The sequence below is a fragment of the Toxotes jaculatrix genome, chromosome 11 (assembly GCF_017976425.1).
Source record: "Toxotes jaculatrix isolate fToxJac2 chromosome 11, fToxJac2.pri, whole genome shotgun sequence".
Taxonomy (NCBI): Eukaryota; Metazoa; Chordata; class Actinopteri; family Toxotidae; genus Toxotes; species Toxotes jaculatrix.
The window spans coordinates 19784333-19806872 of record NC_054404.1 but is presented as its reverse complement, the minus strand read 5'-3'; the positions used below and the strand labels follow the sequence as shown (position 1 = coordinate 19806872).

Below are 22540 nucleotides of genomic sequence, written 5' to 3'. Positions count from 1 at the left end.
CTTTCCCAGGGGTTCATATTTTCATTTTTCGTGATGGTTTAAAAGCCATTGTCAATTGAATATTTGTCATTTTTCAAAGTGAAACTCTCTAAAATTATTATGGTCTGTTATAATTTTAAAAAAAGGGGGAGAAATGAAAATGAATGCATATTAATGCCCATGATTTTGGAATGAGATGTCCAACAATCACATTTGGGTGTGGTGTCCACATACTTCTGGCCATGGCACGTATCAAATTATAATCATGATATCATAAAGCCATCCTGCAAACTTGCTGGTGACTCCCGCTCCCAGTCATCATAACATTAACAGTCTTTCTGACAACATGCTGAACTGCAGCACAAGAACGGGAATGGAGAGACAGCTGATCGGCCAGTAATGAAAATGGTTATGGTTGTCTCTCCCAGTCTGACACATCAAGCCTGTGGAAGTCTAAACAAACTGTGCTTCCCACTGAGAGGCTGTCACTGGTGGAGCAATGTCTTAGCAATATTTTGGTGTGTTTTCCAGTTGTGGTGTTTCTTGTCCAAAATGAATTTGTATCTTCTCTGATGTACAACCACATCTGTCTCTCTTTCTTGAGCAGGGGTGATATTTGACCTTTGGATAAATGTGGTAAGAAATGACATTTTCACATAGTAAAGGATACTACACTATCTGTCTCCTCCTGTGTGTGTCCATGTCAGCACCTCATGAACAAACCATTTGATTCAGACATTACTCACTGCATTTCACCAGCTCCACCCACACTACAGCTAAAACATACAACCCCAGCCCAACATTGCAGTGACCTAACAAATGTCACACAGCAGCCTTCGCCCCGTTGCTGAAGAAAGACATAATTAGTTAAGAAGCACATCAAATCAGAGATGAGCCATGTCGGAAGCACCCGTCTTTGCCATTCAGATGATGAATCACTTCTGAGTCAGCATACTCCTACATGAAGCCCTGCAATTTCACAGTGGAAGCACTCCACCCGAACATGCTATAACATTTGAAAATATTTGGTGTTTGATTTGGCGTCAGGATCATCAAGCAATTGACTTTGGGAAAAAAAAAAAAAAGGGAGTGTGTCCATGTTGTACCAGATACTGCAAACAGATCATGTGGTTTTTGAGCTGTGGTTACTTTTCATGTACGATGGGATGCATTTGCAATACAACATTACTAATAATATGCACTATTGTTCATCTAAATATTAGAGGTAGAACACTGACTCAGAATGGAGAGAAAAGAAAATTGGCAGATTGTTTTTTTTTCCCCTCACCATCAAGCAAAACAGGATTCATACTGACAGATTTGGTGGACCCTTGCCCCAACTTGATTAAATGCACAACACGGAAAACAGTGTGTCGAAATTAATATGATTTCATTCAGTCACAGCACAGATGGAAAGCAGATAGTGACACCACGCGAAGACGCCCCCCCCCCCCCCCTCAGCCTTGGAGAGAGAGAGAGAGAGAGAGAGAGAGAGAGAGAGAGAGACACGGCCGGCATGGCAAGCAGAACCCCAGAGAAAATGCCACACGTTACCTCTTCTGCGGCCATAGCTCCGGGCTGCTTGTCAGCATAGTGGGGGAGGAAGACAGAGAGACACAAGGAGAGACAGAGGGTTGGGGCAGGAACAAGGGTAGGAAAGAGATACAGAGACATGGGTTTTGTGGAAATAAACCAAAACCAGAAAAATCTCTAAGGCAACAGTGAAACCACAGATGGCCGCACCTAAGCTTCGGCAACTGGTGGAGGGTGATTATTACAGCCTGGCACCACCCTACAGTAAACCTGCTGCACCTGCCTTGGCAACGGACGCATGCAGATGCTGCACCGGGAGGGAGGAGGAGGGGGGAGGTGGGGGCATAGGTGAGGTTTAGCCACGGAAATGGCTGAGATATTTAGCCGCATAATGGAACACCCCATAGCCGGAGATCGTAATCTTAGCTTAATGAACCTGCAATGGCTCGTGTTCGTGCTAATCTTCTGTGAATATTCACAAATGAGGCCATAAAGCGGAGCGCACGCAGGACTGCAGGTAGAGCAGGTTAGTCATTATCATGGCCTTGGTGAAATATTAAAATTTGCCCTCAGGTCAGGTATGGCAGGCCAGGTGCGAGTGGAAACTTCCCACAGGATAAGGAGAGAGTGTGGAGGTGGCTGGCAGCCCTGGCTCAGGGCTTTGAGAAGGGAGAATAACATGCAGTGGGCGGTGGGGGGTGGGGGTGGGGGTGGGGTGGTCAGCGGAGAGCAGGCTATGATGACAGGGCTGCACCGATCGAAATCTATGGCGAGGCAAAAGTACAGCACTGTGATCACTCATATCTAATCAGCTGGTCACATGTTCCAGTTCTCCAAATTATCTCTGTCTTATCTTTTTTCAGATTTTTAACGATCGTGTCACTGCAGTGGTGCACATGAAGTCTAAAAAAAAATTAAAGACAACAACTGTGAATTTTCCTGGAGTCACTTGTGCACTTTTCTTAAATGTAGATTTAGATTACATAGGCAGTAAGTGCACATTGAGATGAGATGATCGACATTATTTCTAATTTGGCAAGGTTCACTTTTTTTTTCAGTAGCATCTTACTGTCTGCTCTCAATATGACATAAAATTTCCATACTTATTTGATAACAACTGAGCCATCTCCTCGTCGAGATGCATTCAAAGGCTCTGGAAAAGCCAGCAAGCAGACGTTAGTTTCGATTTTTTTTGCCATACTAGCGTCTCCAAGATCAAGAATGAACTTTCACACTCAATGTAGCTGAGGTTTAATGTGCAAAAAAACAAAAACAAAAAAAAAACACCATATCTTGTTTCAGGACGGTGTTTGAGTGTTTCCCTAATCTCTGAAATGTTCTCACAAACAAGACCGACTTGAATCTCACTGCGCAGTGAATGCAAACCACAGAGGAGGCGAAATGTGGCTCAAGACGTGGTGCAAATTCCATCAAACAGCAGGAGGGGTAACACAGTACTAAACAGATCCTCCTGCTCCTCTAAACTCATCAGTCACAAAGCAGACTCATTGCCTCAAAAACCAATATGGGCTGTTGTATTGTGAGAGCGCCATTGTGTGACTTGGCCCTCTGGCTTCTCTCAGGGAATACATTGTCTCTGAGCCTCTTCTCCCTTGCTATGTTTTCATTAAAAAGATCTGGCTCTCCAATCCAAAAAAAAACCTGGGCAGTCTCTCGGCAGCTTTGCACTCTCACCGTCTGGCCTTGGCAGAAACAAAGTCACCTAGCAACCAGGGCAAAATGAAGAAAACGTTTCGCTGGGAAACCGTCAGATGCCTCGGTGAGAGTGAATACAACCCGTGAGCGAGAGGAGGAAGGAGAAAAGTGAGGGTTAAGAATAAGTACCAACTTCAAACTGTGTGGTGTCTGGGAGAGAGAAAATGTTTTAAAGGGAACTGGGTGATTCCTCTGGGCACGATGAGTTTGATGTCTCCTGCTCTGCTCGGCTTCAAAGCCTCAGACACCTCTGCTGAGCTGACAAGCGAACAACAGTAATAAATCTGGATAGAGGACCTATGCTTACCACACTCCACCCTTTCCTCTTTACTTCAAGCGCTAACACCATCACATCCACAGACAGTGGAGTCCTCACAGTTTCTCACAGCGTGAAGCCTCAGAGCTAATGGGACGAAATGAGGGAGAAACACTGAGTAAAACACTTAAAAGCTGAAACCAAAGCTTCCCTGTCTACACACATCACAGGCTGCAACAGAGCCAGCCACTTCTGACAGACTCGGAAGATTCGGGCAGATCTGCGCTTGCCTGAGCGTAATCCCACGACACAACAGTTTAACATCAATCCGAGACGCGTTCTCCGAGGATACGAATGATGAAAAGAACAAAACGAGGAAGGAGCACCAGTGTTGTCAAGATGTGACAGTAGGAAACTGCTTCAACAAGGAAGTTTTTTTTTTCATGTTAGACATCCTCTGCCTTTACCCATTTCCATACCCTGTAGGCCAATTGAACATGTCCAGAGAGGAAACTAGGGCTTTGCTGATTTGCTGAAAAGCAGCGGCAACACATTTGTCAGTAAAACTGAAACAATTCGGATGAATTCCAAGAAGATGGTGGTGACTCCAGTGAAATGTGACTTACTATTCAATGGCATTATGTGGTCTGCTCCCGGATGATGAAAGTTGAGGCCCATACGTCCTGTCAAAGACAAAGAAAAAGAAAAGATTTTACAAAAGAGGGAAAACATGGAAATCACTGATAAAAGCCAGGCTGCTGACAGACATTCATTTAATCTTCCATTCTACTGGCAGCAATGGACAGACGCCAGCCATGATGAAATGTGTTACACCACATGAATAAGCAACACATTTACCCGATGATACAATGGCAGAAAGCAGGACCATAGATTACAGATGTGAAAAGTGAGGTGGAAACACACATTCCTTTGTTGTCACATATCTCATATGCACACACACACACACACATTCACATACACAAACAAAGGCAGCTATAAGGCAAGGAAACTGACATTCTGCTATGGCCACATTGTGTGCATGTAACAAGGGCCCATTTATCGGCTCTTTCGTGGGGAGAGGGGCGGTGTGGGACATCTAAATGGAAGTCTTCCTGTTTATCTCAGTCGCCATCGTCCTACTTGTGCATGCAACAACAAGAAAAATTCACTTAAGCTGAGGCAGAAATATCCCACCTGGTTTAGGAAAAATATTGCCGTCTCACTGTCAACATCATTTGCAGTAGCAGCCGCAGAGGCACACCCTTTATCCCTAACCACTTAAAATTAGGGCCCTCTGTCAAAATCCACCTACACCAGCTTTTTACTCAGCACACAGCAGCAGGCAAGCAGCCTACAGAGAGTCATTTAAACTAGAAGGTGAAACAGCATTCTCACTTGGATATATGTTTACACACTGATATTGGATTAGATTCAAGGAGACACAGCTTTTATGCAGAGCAGCACTTCAGTGTTAAGACTGGGGTGGGGTTGGGGAAGAGGAAGGGGGGGGGCATGGACTTTGAGAGACCGACAGGCTGCATGTTGCAAGCTGCTGTGGCGCAAACCATGATGACACGTCAATAGTTTCAAAATCTGGCCACAGAAGACAGGTAGTGGGGACACTGAGGGGGCCTCTTCTTTCCAGCTCGCAAACAACCCAGCAGAGCCAGCAGTCAGACCTGTTTGAAAACCAGAGAGGCAGTATAGGGGGAGGACAAGGGGGTGGCCACACTGCAGCTCCACAGATGTGGATTTCCACACTCCTCTTGGCCAATCAGAATCTAGACAACAATAGGGCTTGGGGGCAAATGGAGTGTGACAAGCCCACACATTCATGCACACATTCATATGAACACGTGGACTGTGCGACATACGCATATGTAGCAACAGTGTCACATTCTCTTTGCAGTTTATTATCATGAAGGAATGACGGTTTCATTGGCAAAGACCAGACGCACCCAAATCCAGGGTGTTCTCCACTGCTTTTTCTGTCTCACCAGCTTACACCTGATAGTCCAGCTAGGCTTTCCTCCAAGTTCAACAGATCCAAGGGATAGATGCAGGGACTCGTGTATTGCTAAGCATGTGGGTGGTCTATTTGTTAGCCCTCCAACCACATTAGGGGGTTTAAGCTCAAATGTGTCACTGGCTAAAGTGTCCTTGAGAGAGAATCCCTTCTAGCGCTAAAGCAGACTGTGCACTTTGACCCAGTCCCACTGCCTTTGGCTGAGTTGGTAAGAAAAAAAAAGGAAGAGGACTCATTCTAGGGACTAGTACAATCCATTGAACACATTCGCAATCAAAGCTGTGACTTTGTTGATAGGAGGGCAAAAGTTCCAACAAACACTATGGTCTGTGCTTGCCTTTTCATCTACATTAGTCATTTTGGGTGACAGAGGGGGACAGTTGCTCTCCTGAAACCTTAAAATAGCCCTGGGCTTGTGCCATCTGCTTCCCCCAGGAGTTGAGTGGCAGGGCCTGAGGGGCCCCCGAGTTGCTGCTGCCGCTGCTGTTCTGGTGACATTTCCTCACAGAGACCCTGAGCTATTCTCAACCTCCCCGTGATGGCTGCACAGCAGCGCAGCCACTCGGGAGACACACCATCCGCTTCCCTAGGCATGGATTCAACAGCACCTCCCCTTCACCCGCCTGACAATCTGCAGACCGGACAGTGACCTCGCTGTGACCGCTTTGGTAGAAATGGGGTAAAGAGTAGGGGATAGATAGATTAGCTGGACACAGGCAGATGTCATCAGTTTGGGATCTGGTGCCCAAATGGGGGTCCTCCAAAGTTGTCATAGTGAGGGAGAATGCGACCCGGAGGTTTGAGCAAAGCACACCGATTAAAAGACTGCAAGAAATCAGCACAAATGAGGATAAAATCACCATCAGCTATTTAAACTCAACAGTTCTAAAGACATTTATACTTTTCATCAACAGTAAACATGTAGGCTAAAAAATGATTAATAACAATGCTGCTTTCTGATTAGCTTTTGTTGGCTGGAGGGCAAACTGGCCTCTTAGCACCATCTCCAATTTTTTAAATGTGAGAGCATAATTTATTAACAGCAGGGAGGTGAGAGTGGGCAGCCAAAAGTCTCATCATCTGATGAAGTAACTGCTGAGTCACTGGTACTGCACAACAACCCTATCTATCATCACACATATATCATGGCCATCATGTTGCACACACCACATGGTCCTGTCTAAGGTGCACAAGGTTTGAGGAATCTGGGAAAGAAAGGAGGTGCTTGGACTGAAAACCAAAAAAAAAACTACTGAAAGCTGTGAAGGCTTCAAGTTCCACAGTGGTTAAATTTTCACTAGATTCCATGTGGCTGATCCCTCCGACTGCATCCCACCTGGGGCTCCTCTCAGCTGCTTTGGTCACGTTTTGCTCCCTCTGGTCCACATTATAGCACATATTTAAGCCCCCAATAACACCTCCGGGAGAAAGCTCCGGCAAAAGTTATGAGAAGAGACATGGTGTACCAACAGCAAGGTGTGGAAATGTTAACTATGATGAAAAAAGAAAAAAAAAAAAAAAAAAAAAACACCTCAGCAGCAGGGTGCCCCAAAGCTTCACTCTTGCTGACTACTGCCAAAGAAACATTCAATTACCAACACAAGATTAGCAGAAAGGGGTAAGAATCATGAGAATACCCCCTGAGGGGGGGCTGTGTTCGGCACACATTCAACAGATGACTGGAAAGACTGAGAGGAGTGAGAAAACCTGGTGAGAGGGGTGTTTTGTGTGTCTCTGTTTGTCAGAATGCCCTAATTCCTCCACTTTACACCAGCTTGAGTTGATCCCAACAACCCTTGACAAGACGATTACAACAGGGCCAAGGTTCCTTCAGCTATCAAGCCTTAACAGGTAAAACGATATTAAACTATGGACAGTATAAATCACAGAGGGTTAAGGCATGCTTCTAGAAGTAAATCCACAAATATACCAACCTCCCACTGTCATTTAATGTTTCATAAAGATAATAATCATAACACTATTAAATGCATTCATATAGTAAGAGAAGATTTCCAGAATCTAGTTAAGCCTGATGCACGACTTGGCAGTGACAGTAATGCTTTCAGGGCTTGTGAGATCTGGACAAACCGTGATTTTAATAGACAAAACAAGCCCAGACTTGTTTTGTTGCCTGGTCTGGATTAGCTCAGTCATGCTTGCAGGAGTCATGAATTTTCCAACATAACAAAACATAGCACTCTGACAGTATAGTTTATTGGAGGCAAGGTGCAATTTTAACCTTTAACACAGCCAACAAACACGTCCTCTTATCTCTATACAATCATTATGAGCTGATTAAAGTACAGGGGCATCCCTCTGCTGTTGAGATCATCTCAAGTGTTGTTACCTACATGGGTTGAAAAGTGAAGGGGTCAAGTCCAGTTTGTCAGCCAAACTTCAGGCCAACCAAATACTGACCTTTCACCTCAAGTTAAGCTGCTATGACCCCTCTCTGAACCTAAACACACAAAAGTTGACGTAGACTTCCTCTTCTAAACAAATGTGATCTTTAAAGGCCCAAATTAAGATGGCGAAAGTTTTCTTTTTCTTTTTTTTTTCTCAATCTATAAAAACTTTACCTTTTAACCTTTATCCTTAACTTAAACGTTCCTGCTGACCTCTAAACCTCTAAACTTTACCTTAAGTAGAAACAGAAAGTTCAAAGTCTGGGCTGTATCTTTGCAAAAGTTTCAAGAAATGTTAAATACAAAACATTTCATATCACTGAAGCACCTTGATTAATCGCACTTACTCATCTGACTTGTACTGTGTGTGTTATTCTAAATTTTCCTCCTGATAAAAACCCTTGTGTGTCAACTCTTATCCACTGACCAATGCTCTTGTCAACAAACATAAAGTCAAACAGCACCCTTGTTTGCTCTCCCTCCACTACTGACTGCAGTCGTAGCTGGCCCCTTACTATCTTTTACTACATTATACTTCATACAGACTGTTAACCAGCACATGGCAGTTGACAACCAAACACAACACAAACTGTAAAATCAATGGAAACCTGCTTGCGTAAAGCTCAGCTAGTTAGTACTTTGCAGAGCAAATGCCAGGTGGAGCCGCTAAGTTGAGGTAGTTAGTTGATTGTTGAAATTAGCAGCCCATGATTTTTAAAAGCTTTTAAGCAATTCCTCAAATATCAGTGAATTTGCTTTGGGTTTTTTACTGGTTGTCCATATGTAACATGTAACATTTGGTGACATTTTATAGACTGAATGATGGAGGATAGTAGAAATATAAATATGAAGCTACAGCCAGGAGACAATTTGCTTTACTTAGCATTAGCACCTGGTCATGAAATAATGCAACACTCTCGTAAAATTTGTCATTTAAAAAAAAAAAAAATGTACAGATTAAACTAACAGGATGTAATGTGTTAATTTGTGAGTTTCAGAAGTGTTGGTAGGTGGATTTTTTTAACAACTCTAGTTTAGGGCTTAAAGTTGCATTTAAGTTGATGAAGTTCAGGCCTCTAAAAGCTGGGCTCTCACAAACAAAGAGGTAAAGCAAACTGTAGCTGACGCATGAGCACGATCATGTGAGTCAAACCAGCTGAGGCCATGTGCATGTGTGTGTTAACAGAGACATGGGTGGGATGGGATCCACATGCAGCTTCCACAAGGACTTAGGGACCTATTAACACTTGTGAGTGTCTCAAGTGGTTAGTAACAACATCGAGAGATTGTGTGTGTGTGTGTGTGTGGCTGCATGCTGCAGTAACAGTAGTGTCTGTTGAGCCGTCTTTGTCTTAGCCAACAATGAATGACAGCCTGAAGCAGTGTGTGAGGTGAGAGTGTTTCACATAGAATGTCAGAGTTGATTTATGTGTCAGAAACAATTTGAGTGTGTGTATCCTCTGTGTGTGTGTGTGTGTGTGTGTGTGTGTGTGTGTGTGTGTGTGTGTGTGTGTGTGTGTGTGTGTGTGTGTGTGCGTGTGTGTGTGTGACAGTACTGCTGGCAGCAGTGGTGGTGGTCGTTGTCAAACTGGTGGTGTTTTTCCAGGCCAAGGGGAGAATCTCTTGTGTGTGTGTTAGTATGGGGGTGCCTAGCTCTCCACACGTGAGCTCAGCTGACCCAGTTCAAGAACTACATGCAGACCAGTGTGTGTGTGTGTGTGTGTGTGTGTGTGTGTGTGTGTGTGTGTGTGTGTGTGTGTGTGTGTGTGTGTGTGTGTGTGTGTGAGGCACTGCAGAAATGCCAATTGTTCAGATGTCCCTGCAGTCCTGTTCCCCTCGCCCAGGAGTAAAGAGCTTTTAAAAAGTTTGGGAGGATTGCAAGAACAGAGTGTGTCTCTCTCACAAACAACACACACCCTTTGAAGCTGACTCTTCCCCAAACAAGTGCTCAGAAATAAAGTGGTCGCCCTCCTCCCTGTCCTGACAGAGAGAGAGAGGGGGGTGCGGGTGGGGTCGCATCACACTCTCTTTAGAAGACCCACAGATTGTCCTTCACATTACAGCACAACTACTTCGCCTTTAAAGCGTGCATACACACACACACACACACACACACACACACACACACACACACACACACACACACACACACACATATATATATATACATATACACAAACAGGGACTCATAAAACACTCAAGGAAAAACAACTATTCTGGTCACAATGAGAAGTATGCGAGAAATGTCTGTGATGGGATGGATGTGGGCGGGACCCATTCTGTTGGGGATGCATGGGTCTACTGGGTTAATTAGTTTTGACTGGTGGTTCTCAGCTGGTGGGTAGTATCTTCAAAGTGGGATGCCAGGCTTACAGCAACAGCAGTTTCGCTTTGGAAAAAAACTAGGATGAAAAAAAAAAGATAATCTGTTATCTTGTCTAGGTTGGTATGTGTTCAAGTTTCAGTTGAGAATTACAAACTAGATCTGTGAATTCTTCAGTTATAACCCAACAACAAAGAGAGAGAGAGAGAGATTAAAGTCCAAACTGTCTGAATGGTGGATATGTTCTTTGGTTGAATACTCTCACTTTGCTTGAGAGAAACATTGATGAGGTTTGTAGGGCAGCACCTGTCCAGCGCTCATGCTGACCCTCAGTAAATAACATATTCATGTTCATATTACCTGTGCCCCATTTCCAAAATGCATCTTGAGGCTAAGGTGATCTTAGCCTACCGATTTACAATGGGAACACGTTCATTTTAAGCCTTGGGAAACGAAACCCTGGTGAGTTTATGACATTTTCACTGCATACCAACAACTAAGAGGAAAATAACTTGACAACTGCAGCACTAAATGCTCTGTCATCTTTGCTGCAGCATTAGGGCACATGAGCCTAAAACCAACACCTAAACCTAGCCTTGATCCAGGCCCCTGAATCTACACCAACATCTCTGATTTATTTTGAAATTCAGACAGATGTGGGGTTGTGCTCACTGACAGCTTTTAGAGAAACAGTTGACCAATCAGGGGTTAAGAATCGGGACGTCATCATCTCACACATCTAGCTTGTTACCTAGCTTCATTTAAGAATAACATCAGAAAAATGGCAACAAGCACTCTTAACAAATGACCAAACCTGGACCCAACTTGACCTGAAGTTTTACTCATCAAAATGGCCCAAACGTATCAGGGCTGGGTCAGGTGGCAAACCCGAGGTGCAACTTCCTCAGCTGAAAAAAAAGGGAGCTTTTTGCTGTTGATTATTCAACAGGCCGTGGACCTGGCCAAAGCTCAGGGCTCTTCTCAGACAGTGAGTGGGTATGCTTTCAGGTTATGTGGGTATGTTTTTCAGCTCTGTGGTTGGCACGGTTGCCTACCGCAGCCCCACAAACTCTACATGGTGACGAGAGGGGTAAGCAAGCAAAGAGAGATGGAGGAATGCATTCTCATGATCAAGTTCCACCGTCCACGGTCTTTCCTTGTATCTCCCCTCTCTCTGTTGTGCTTTGATAAACAATCACAAGGGAAGCCCCGCAGGACATTACAACACCTTTCCAGTAAAGTTAGGTCGGGCCAGGATAACCATTTTGCTGTAACAATGCTCTCTCAGCACAAGATTGGGAAAACAGACTCTATGCATGAGGAAGCGACATGCTCTGCTCATTATACACCCCTCCCACCAATCTTTCCATTGTTAAGACGGGAGGATGGGGGAGCGTGAATACCCTACACCCAACCTGACAGGGCCCCATCTGGGAGACAGGAGTTTTTACAACAGACACGTGACCTCTGCTACAAAAATATTGGCTTAGAAGGCCTGACATACATTGGATTGCCTTAAAGGGATGTAAAGAGAGATTTCTCAACAGTGTTTTCATGATGTGATAAATTCTCTATACTTTGCAGCAGATAAAACAGCATGACAGCAATTTATTTTGGTCTGAATCTGCATTTTAAGCTTTAAAAGAAAAACTGCTTCTGTCAGTCAAGGTTGCCTAGAAACACTGATTCGATCTCGAGGCTATGACTCAGTTATGGCATGTCTAAACCCACAATCACACACAAAATAAAACTCGATTTCCGAATTCTGCTTTGTGGTAAACGTGTCACTTAGGAAAAATAACAGTAACAACATAAACAACAAATGCACCCGATCACTCCACATTCGTGCTCACAGTCTATTCAGTCAACAAAAGCACACAAGTCATGTGACGCTGATCACTTAATCCATTGATTCCTATCAGAAGAAAACCAAAGGGCAAAGAAAAAGAAAGGGCAAAAGAAAATGCATCGTGCAAGAAAGACCACGAGTGCACGCTGATGCACTTCTGCCCCACCACACACACACGCACGCACACACACACACACACACAAACAGAAATAATGTGAGATTTTGCAGGTAAGGTTCATAATGTTAATTATTCATTTCAATTTCAAACAGAACTGAATTGGTTGACAGATTGGCAAATACAGCAAAAGAAAAACAAATGTATCCAGGTGATATATGCCCATGAAGCAATAAAAAAAAAAAAGAAAAACAACCCAAATACTGTAAGCATGGACGTATGAATATTCCTAACCTGCAAAATGATTCCTCCATATAATATCAGCGATAGTCATTGGTGGGCCACCGGCAGGGTGTGGTTTACCTTTGTCATGGTCAGTCCTTATCATATCCATTAAGGAATTCTCCAAAGAGTGCAAGCTAAATGCATCAAAGGGCCGATTCCGGTCCTGCAACACAGCAAAACAGGAAGAGGGTTAGGATTAGAGTCAGGGAAGGACATGGTATGGACAGTCTTGGAAAAGGGATCCCATGAAAGGTGGGCTGGGTTGTGTTGTATGCTGTACAGATTGTAAAGCCCCTTACAGAACAGAAGTAGTGGCAAATTTGTGATTTGTGATATTGGGCTATATCAATGAAATTTGACTTGAGTTTATATTTTCATACTGCTGTGGCCGCTACACTTATAGCAACCATCAGGTATGACACATGCAAAGAACACGCAGCATTACCAATATATAAATATATATAAATATGCAGTATTTCCTGCACATTAACATACACATTCAGTAGTATTTTATTTTAGCTTCCAAAGATGTATAACACAAAATATTGTTCCGTTTGTACATCAATGTTAAATATTACAAACTAAAATGAACTGAGATAAATAAAGGCTCCATTTCATGTGCAGTTTCTGAATCAACAACAGCAGGAGCAGCTGTGAAACACCCCGAATGAAGGACATGATAATGCTTCACCATCTTTAAAAACTCCCAGACTTGAACTTTCACATTTAGCCTTGCTGTTGAAATTCTGGTTGGTTGGTTACCTTGCTCAAGGGCAAATCACTGGTAACAACTTGCATGTACCAACATCTCCTACTTATGTCACAACAGCGAGACGGGGTGGGATGCATTCTTAGCTAATCTAGACTAATATACATTAGGGATGTGGGATTAGATGTTACAGGAAAAAAAATAAAATAAATAATAATAAATGAAAATATATACGCTATATGCCAGCCCTGGGGATTATGGTAAATATTGAAAAGGAGATATGAATCTTAGTCTGAGGCTCCTTAAGCTTTTTCATGTCAAACGGCTACAGTGAAAGAACAGACAGCATTCTGCCCTCAGGAGCCTCATCCATCTTAATTTACATCATTTAGTGGAGAATTTCTTAACCGTTCAGTCTGCAGGTGAACAGGTAACAGTGAGGCTCCTTCAGAATCAAAACACTTCGATCCATTATTAAAACCGTTACTCCTTGGCCTTTCTAGTAATTGATGAGGTTCTCCTCACTTTTGCTTGTGACCCAGTCTGGAGTCAGTCAGTCTGCAGTATGATTCATTTTGACAAATGTCACTACCACACACCTGAGGAGGGTCTGAATAAAACTGGAACAATTATTAGATTAGTCAATCAACAAAAATATAATCGGTGTTTTGATAAAAAAGAATTTAAGCAAGCAAGCAAGACCAAGATGGATAAAATACAGAGGTTTCAGCTTCACAAACCAGTTTATTTCCTGGTTTTCTAGTTTTCTATGAAATCTGAATATCTTTGCGTTCTGGACTATAAAAGCAATCTGACAACAACATCTTGGAATGTGAGAATTTGAGATGGACATTTTATAGACATTTTATAGATAAGGTTATTCGTGTTCACCATGTCGTGTGTGTGTTAATTTACTGGGAGCTTTTTAGACTTGAAGGAAACAGAAAAGTGCTTACATTATTTTTATTGAACCTAAATAGAAATGGCTGACATAAACTTAATGGGCCAGTCTTTCAGACTCATCTGAAAATTCAAATATAACTCAACTAACCAGATAATTGCACAGGACAAAGTCACACCAGTTTAATATAAGAGTGTATCTCTCTGAAGTTGGTTTCCCCCGTCTGAGAGGAACATCTTGTTCAGTTCCACCTGATGCAGCTGGTTTTGAAACTGCCCGCAGAGTTAAAGTCGAAATGGCTGCTGTGGCTGTGATGGGGCCCTGTAGCAGTAACACTGTCATTTGGTCAGTATTTTGATTTAAAAAAACTTCTCCTAACTAATTTCCTGATCCTGTGAAGCAGTCCAGCACCAGACAGTCAGTACTACATCAAACACCTAAAAGGTTAAAGTGCTCATTGCTGATTAAAGTCGCCCACCGTGTGCGAATGAATTTATTAGAATGTCATGTGTGCCAAAGGTAAAGGCTGAAAGCGCCTAGCTGGAGCTGGAGGCTGCAGCCTTGGCAGCTGTGTCCTGTGTCCGCTGCCCGAGCCGGGGCCACATTGTTTGCACACCACAGCTATTGTCGCCCATTCGGCTGAGCATTCAAAAGTGTTATTCCCCCCACTCTGGACCCGACAGCGCCACGTAGATAAAAATCTGCCCACTTGGTACAAACGGTAAACACTTAAAACGCTGACCTTTTAGTTTCCTCCCCCTCACCTCCTCTCTGACACATGTGGATGATCACAGTGACGGGTGTGGGGGGTCGGAGAGCTTACTGTAGCCAAACGACCTAAAGAGATATATATACCAAAGTATATACAAGTCCCCCGAACAGACTACACTTCACACACCACATAAGTTTCCAGAGTGTGGAATGCAGGTTCAGGTTGACCTATCCTGACTACACTGGAGCTCATCTTTCCTCATGATACATAAACAAGGTACAAGAGCACGTTTATGAGGGAGATCATGATAAGAAACAAACTGAGCGTTTAAGATATGGCTGAGTACCTGTATTTAATAAAGTCTATCCCGCAAGATTACAGGCTGCCAGGTTCACAAACAGTTGGTGAACTTATCATTTACTCTTTTTTTTCCCTTTATAAACTATGTGAAGTGTGAGCAGCAGTGAATTCTTTTTATGTTAAACATTAGTGTTTAACACCACACACACAATCAATCATGTCAATCAATCATGTCAAGTCATGTCCTTCAAGAATTCAAGAACCTGTTCCAGCTAGAGATGCAGCAAGTGATTATTTTCATTATCGGTTCATCTTACAATTTTTTTTTAATTGATTGATTAATTGTTTAACTATCAAAATGTTTTGAAAATGTTCCTTTAATTGACAGAGCGATTAACTGATTAATGTATGAACATTCCCAACGAGCTTGAACCGGCATGCCCCGTGTTCCCTGGCACCTCCAGCAGTTGGCTGTGCCTTTCAGTCATAACCTATATCACATATCCTATTTAAATACATACAGGGTTAAATCTGGGCTATGAGGAAGCTAAAGATGAGACAAATACATTACCAGAACAGAGAGACAAGTTTAGCAGGGGAAACAAAACAGCACAAGAAAGCAGATAAAACCACAAAAGGTTCAAATGCAAATCACAGCGGTTACACCCTCAACCCTGTCGTTTTGCATGACCATCAGACAGCATCTGACTGTGAGACGCAACCTGTCAGCCTGCCTACGAACTCCAAACTTCTTGATCTGATACGAAGTGATTATGATGACAGCGGACCACGCAACAATCGCCACTACCATCATTTTAAATCAGGGTATCTCCTGAGAAGCTCATGTGACTTTGTGTCTTAAGCCTCACACTGACATGTTAAGTTGCATTCCGCGCATTCCTCGGCCTTTAAGCGGCAGCCAGCAGCAGGCGAGTACCAGCACATATCGGAGCACGCGGCACTCAACATTTCACCCTGCGCTCCTTCTGCGGCATCTGAAGAATACTGAGGGACATCTACAGAATGACAACATGTACACCTGTCGCCAGCTGTCCACATGACACCGCGGGACCGCCGTGTGCACCCAGGCCTGCTGCTCGGCTCAGCGATTTGCTTTTGAGTTTCACTTCAGTAAACAGGCCGGTTGACATGTGGCACCATGACCTTGCATCCTGGTGATAACCCTTCTCCAATTATGGGCGTAATTGTTAAGCAGCTAAGTGTGAGCTAGAGCCGGTCTCACATCGCAGAGGCCCCCATGAGCCCTTTAAAAAAAATACCCTCTCAGTGAAATAGATATAGTTCAGTAGCAGAAAATGCTTAAAGATACACAGAATTATTTCTAGTGCCAATATAAGTATTTGTATGAGCTTTTTTTTCCACATAAAGGTCAGGTTACTCATCATGGAAAACTAGTGAGCCTGTGAAAATCCTTGTATAATGTGCTCTGTGCTTCCTCCTAAAGTCTGAGAAAACAACCCTGATGACATCGTTAGATTAACGAGGTTAATTTGAGTCAGGCTGGAGACTTCAAAAAAAATTGCCCAGAGCTAAACTGATTAATCAGTTAGTCCAATGACTATTTTGATAATCGACTAATCGTACGCTCATTTCTCACGCAAATTTGGACTACTGGTCAAAACAAAATGAGAAATCTGAAGACGTCATCCTCAGCACAACAAATGTTTTGATGATTCACAGTCTGACAACTGATAGAGAAAATAAACGGCAGATTGATACGATCACATTTTCTTTTATATGGACATGTACATGGGACAAAAATCAGGATATCTTTTTTGCACTGCTTTAGGCCACTTGTTTTTAATGTCTTTGACAAGTCTTAGTGTTTATGTATTGATTAATGTTAATTTACAGCAAATGTATCTAACGTATCTAACTGCAATTTCCTTAAAAATGGGTTATACTTTTTAATAGTCTGAGGAAGTATGAAACAGAGAAAATGAGAAAATATAAATACTTATATTTAAGCAGCTGGTATGAACAAATAGTTGACATTTTTGACTCAGACAATTAACAGATTACCAGAACTATTGCAGATTACATTTTCTGTCAACTGACTAATCATTTCAGCCCTAATTGGCATATAAACGGGTGAACTTCGTCTCTGCTATCCTCCTGATTTTCACTTCGGTAAACAGACCACTCTATACAGCATGACATGTGGCCCCTTGACCTTGTCTCCTGTTGATAAGTAGAGCTGCTAGCTGGCCAAGTCAAGAAAACACAGATAGAGGCTCTAGGCAGAGGAAACCAAGTAATAAAGCCCAGGGAGGCCTGACTGACACACACAATCATTATCTCCTCAAAAGGCTATATGTTTCAGGCCGGGTGGAATTTCACCCCGTGCCAGGCTGTGTTTCGTCTGCACATGTAGTCCTCTCTGCAGTAACAGGTTAACATTTTGGCTTGCACTCCGTTCTCCCAAGTCCTCGCTTTGATCGGGTGAACAAGTACTCCTTTTAAAGTAAGCCGGTGACTTAAAGGGGGTGTATTCGTCCGGCTTATTTTTTTGTTGGCTTGTTTGTCAGGCAGCATAGCTAAACATAGGGAAAACACATGACTACCCATGTGAAAAAGAAAAGCCATACAGTATTGAGACTGTTCATGTTAGTCTACTCTGCAGTCAGACATGTCTTTCTGAAGCAGTCATGTTTGTCCACTGTGGTGCTGGTGAGGACAGATCAATCTTGTGGAATTTATATATATTCACATGTGTTTCATATATTAATATGTATTTGAAATTTGACAGGAAAACACAAATAACAAAGTTAGCAATTAGTAGAGTGTACCCATTTTCTTTATGCTAATGAAACTGTCACAACTCTGCATTCAATCAATAAACAGGACAGGCGCTTTCCTCGGACAACATTTTTATGTTGCCCTAACGTTTGTCACATGATGTGACATGAACCTATAGACCAAAATATGTTGTTGTACAGCTGAAAGGTACACAGTGCTACAAGGCTGTTTAGCTTGTTAGCTTGTTAGTGTCCTTTTTAGTATAAAAACAACAAGTTAATTCATGACCCATTAACATGTCATGGCCGTGCAGCTTCTTCACAGACACATATCTATGTCAGCTGTGGTATTATGTTACATATTTTAGTCGAAATTCAAAATAAGAGGTTAAAACTGGCTTCTTATGTCTCTGGTATGTGAAAAACCCTCTCTACCTACCCGGGTCGAACCTTCTCTCCGGTTCCATGCCGGGTTCAAACACCGCCCACTATCCCCTCACAAGCCAATCAAATGCGAGAACGGACGTTGCCTTCAGGTACTGCCGAAGGTCTTGTAATTAGACGTAGGGCGCACATGAATCAACAGCGATGTTGTAAATACCGACAGAAAAATAAAGAATTTTCTAATGTTAAGGATAAACAGAGGAGAGCTAGCGTATCGGAAAACTGATACATAATCATTATTCGTGTTATAATAATAATAATAATAATTATTATTATTATTATTATGGTTGTCGTCGTTGTTGTTATTCGGCGTTTAGTAATACATATTAGTTTGATTTGATAATGAGCCTAAATGTAACCCTCAGTGTTCACTCCTAGTTACCATGTATTCTACACAGCCATTTAGGCTGAATGATTTGTTCTATTTACTGGATAGCACATTCTTTCTGCTACTCGCGCCGTCATACAACTTAGTGTATTTTATAACATGTATCACTGAACATAAGGAATTCTTCGTGATCATTTTGGGCGAACTGATAATAAAGTATGCATTTAAGGGTCTTGTCCATGGGAATATAGAAGGTTACGAGGAGCAACTGAATGCGTCGCGAGTCCTTTAAATCCCACGGAGAGTGAGCTGGCAGAGGAAATTTAACCATTTAGTGCAATAAACCGTGCACAGCGACTCTTTCTAGGACCCACTGAGTGTGTTTGTCTTTGAATGCGTATAAATAGGCATGATCGATGGTTAATACTTCAAGGACTGCCTGTCTTATTCGATTTATTTGACCTCCACGACACGATGTACCTGCACACAGGTCACATAAAACTGTTGACAGCTACCGGCAAAACGCGATGATCATTTGTCAGTTCAGCTAAGCCATACAAGTCACACCTTCGGTATATCGCTCATTTAAATTATAGGTGATTTATGGTGAATTACCTAAATCAATTAAAATCATATGCCTGTGGTTGCGCCCTAATGATAACCTGCAATGACTGTGTGAAAAACACTGTAAAATGGAAGAATAAAATCATAATCTATGGAAGAAAAAAATCACACTGTGTATGATTCGTGCCACACAATGATTGACTGCAAATTAAATATGACACAAATAGCCTGTGAATCACTATAATATATGGACCCTTAATAAATCTGTGGTACTGATGAGCTCAGGGTGACCTTATCCCAGGCTAGCCTACTTTGTTTTATTTTTATCTCGGACAAGGACAGGGTTTTCCTTGAATATTTATATAGAACACATCGAAAAACTCGTCCTATACTTTAAGAGGTGGACCATAAGGGCAAAAGTGACAACATGTCAAAGTGGTCAGCGTTTTTTGACACGGACTGAAGCAACACAGCTAGGCCTAGGCCTGCTCTTACTGGGAATGTATTTACCTGGAAAGGCAGTATGTTGTTGCTGTTGTCAGTCCTGAAGGCGCTGTCCTCCATCCACGGCTTGGGGGTGAGGGGACCAGGTCTTGGGAATTTGGGGGGTGCTATAACATTGCTGGTATAGGGCTTTTTCATGGGGGAGATAGGGTTCAGGGGTGACGGGACCCCGACTCCGACTCCGACCCCGACCCCTACCCCGACGCCCACCGCTCTCCGCGGGTCCCTGCCTGCCTGCAGTCCGCTCCAGGGGTTGGAGGCTGTGCTCCAAGCGGCGTTTTGGTGATTATTCCAAGCGGACGATGAGGCAGAAGAAGACGACCCCTTGCTGTTATTCATGATGGTCTGATAAGCGTTTCTCTGGGGGAAGGGGCCTTGGCTGGGGCTGACAGGGGATCTCCTCTGCTGGGGTTGTTGCTGCTGCTGCTGCTGCTGGGCTTGCTGTTGATGCTGCTGGGACTGGGGAGCCAGGCCGATCTGCGGAGAGAAATTACCCCCGAAGACCGGGTTGACGTGGTGGGGGAAGTTTTGGAAAAGCATCGTCCCGTTCACCGAGGGTATTCCCTGGAAAAAGCTATCGTCCACGGCGTTTGTGGTTCCCGTGGACCAAGTGCTCCCAAACGAGGAGGAAGGGGAGGAAAGGGGGCCGCCGGTCTCCTGCGGCTGGTGGTGGAAGCTCAACCCGGGCAGGATCGGCGACTCCATCGGCACTTTGTCCTTGCTGCTGACGTTCAGCGCTGAAGCCGCTTGGTTGCTCCCGGTCGACGGGCTCTCCGACTCCGATGAAGAAGAAGTGGGCTCCGATGACGGGGTCGGGGTGGAGGGAGGAGGGTCTACTTGCGTCGGATCTTGCTGATGGTGAGGCTGGGCTTTGTTTTTGTCCATCAGTAAATCATCCTGCATGGTTTGCTGAGCTGAAACGGGGGGAAACAGAGACGAGGAGTTATTATTATTGTTGTAATTTAGGAGATCATACACCGGGCTCGCTGGGCTGCTGTAGTATCTGATGAACTGGGACAACTCCGACAAGGATATGATGTTAGAGGGACCAGGCAACTGCAAAGCGAATGCGTGATCACCCATTTAGCCGAAAAGAAGAGGAAAAAAAAAAACACACTTCCCAAGACTACACCAGAATGATTCACAAATCCCACAAATTATACACGGAGCATACGGCTGCAGATATTCACCAGATTTCGCCACGTCTCGTTTTTTCCTTCCACGCAGGAACTCCGGAGCTGCAATGTGAAACTGATTCAGTGTGTGTTTTTTGCCCAAGGACCTCCCCTATGTTCATTTACATACGTCAGTAAATACAGCTGTCCTTCAACAAGGTTAAAACACAGTTCTACCTTGACCCAGTCACTTCGACACAAACGACTACTGAGCTTTCTTCTTCTTCTTTTCTGACTAAAATGACTTCCAAAAAAAGGCGCACTTCGCCGTTTTTTATGCAGTAAAAAAAAGTGACGCACCTGAACCACTTTTATTATACCGCAAAGATCTCTCGTGTAGCCTACCGGCGAGAGATTTCCCATTTCCATTTAACATAAAACACGTATCAGTCTTATCATATCTCAGCACATTGTACACAATTATGATAATTTAATAAAATAGATAAAGATGACTGCCCAAATGAGTATGTAATTCAAAAGTCCCTACAGGAATAATATGATTTATAGTAAGATAATTCTATTATAGCGCAAAGAAGGACTCTGCCTGAGGTCCGCATTGACACAGCCACCGGTTGGCATTCACAGGATGTACCCATGTACCTTGCATTTTAAGGCAATAATATAATATCGTAAAGCCGAAGGTGGAATATCACTCTAAGCTTTATTCGGTGTCATCTATACAAAGTTAGAGATTATATTGGACCTTTCATGCAAAATGATCCTTTACTTTGCATATCAGAGACAGCGCCCTGCAAAAAAAAAGCAAAATTAGCAAACACACATTCAAATATAATTAGGACAGTTTTGCACTCGGAAAGGCTTAAAGTTGCCACATTAGTAACACGATAGAGAGCAGGAAAATCTAAAATATAAATAGGGCACAATTTGCTTGATTATTGCAAGGCTGTACTGAGCATAATGTCATTTAAAGCGCAGTCAAGGCACAACCATAGACTATGGCACAATGTCAGATCATCCAAGGTTAAAATTATGCTAAATTAAAACCAATGAAAACATTGTTTAAAAAGCTCCTCCGGACTGTTTGTCGGAACCTGGCTGCAGGAGAGCTAACACGCAATCTACACTGAGGCCTTTCAATAACATGAATGCAATAGTCTGTGGACTTTGAAAATAACACTGCCAGATGACATGCAGGATAATTTCAGCAGCATGATGGCACTGATACAAGTTGGACTTTCAATGTAATCGCAATAGCCTGCATTGCACACACCCCACCAGTTAATCCGTGTTTTCTCCTCCAAGAGCTGCGCTTCCAAGGTCATCAAAGCAGCATAATCAGCAGCCAACAGTGGCTCACCTCGCCGGCCCCTTCACCACAGACACAGCCAAAACCTGACCCTTCAAATGCCCATTTATCGCGCCGATCGAGGCACCCGATACATTTCATGAAGCTGTCTTAGCCTTGAAATCCCCCTTTAATCCATATGTGTCCCCCACCACACAAACGACAAAACAGCATGCACACACAGCGCTGTCGCTTCTCTGCCTAACGTGAAGTTTGAATTACCTTTATCGTTCACCTTTTTGGGACTCTGTAAATAAAGATATTTCTGTTTGCCTCGCCTGGGTTTAGATATGACAAACGAGCTACCCTTGTGCCGAGATAGTCAGCAGTTGCCTCAACAGCTGATTGACT

General features: G+C 43.3%; 1 protein-coding gene across 6 annotated transcripts in view; it reads right to left on the bottom strand.

Annotated features, from left to right (window-relative positions):
• cpeb3 (cytoplasmic polyadenylation element binding protein 3) overlaps nucleotides 1-22540 on the bottom strand; it is a 39840-nt gene extending 17300 nt beyond the window's left edge. Inside the window, exons 1-6 of one of the 6 annotated variants that reach the window (XM_041049406.1) lie at nucleotides 22412-22491; nucleotides 20899-20946; nucleotides 19715-20622; nucleotides 12497-12650; nucleotides 4111-4167; nucleotides 1534-1557 (exon numbers count right to left, since the gene is read on the bottom strand). In XM_041049406.1, the coding sequence (XP_040905340.1) occupies nucleotides 1534-1557; nucleotides 4111-4167; nucleotides 12497-12650; nucleotides 19715-20611 (1132 nt within the window). In that variant the 5' untranslated portion in view covers nucleotides 20612-20622; nucleotides 20899-20946; nucleotides 22412-22491. Of the gene's footprint in view, nucleotides 1-1533; nucleotides 1558-4110; nucleotides 4168-12496; nucleotides 12651-19714; nucleotides 20807-20898; nucleotides 21567-22411 lie in introns of those variants that run through there. The other 5 variants (XM_041049407.1, XM_041049409.1, XM_041049408.1 and 2 more) reach the window with 5 other exon arrangements.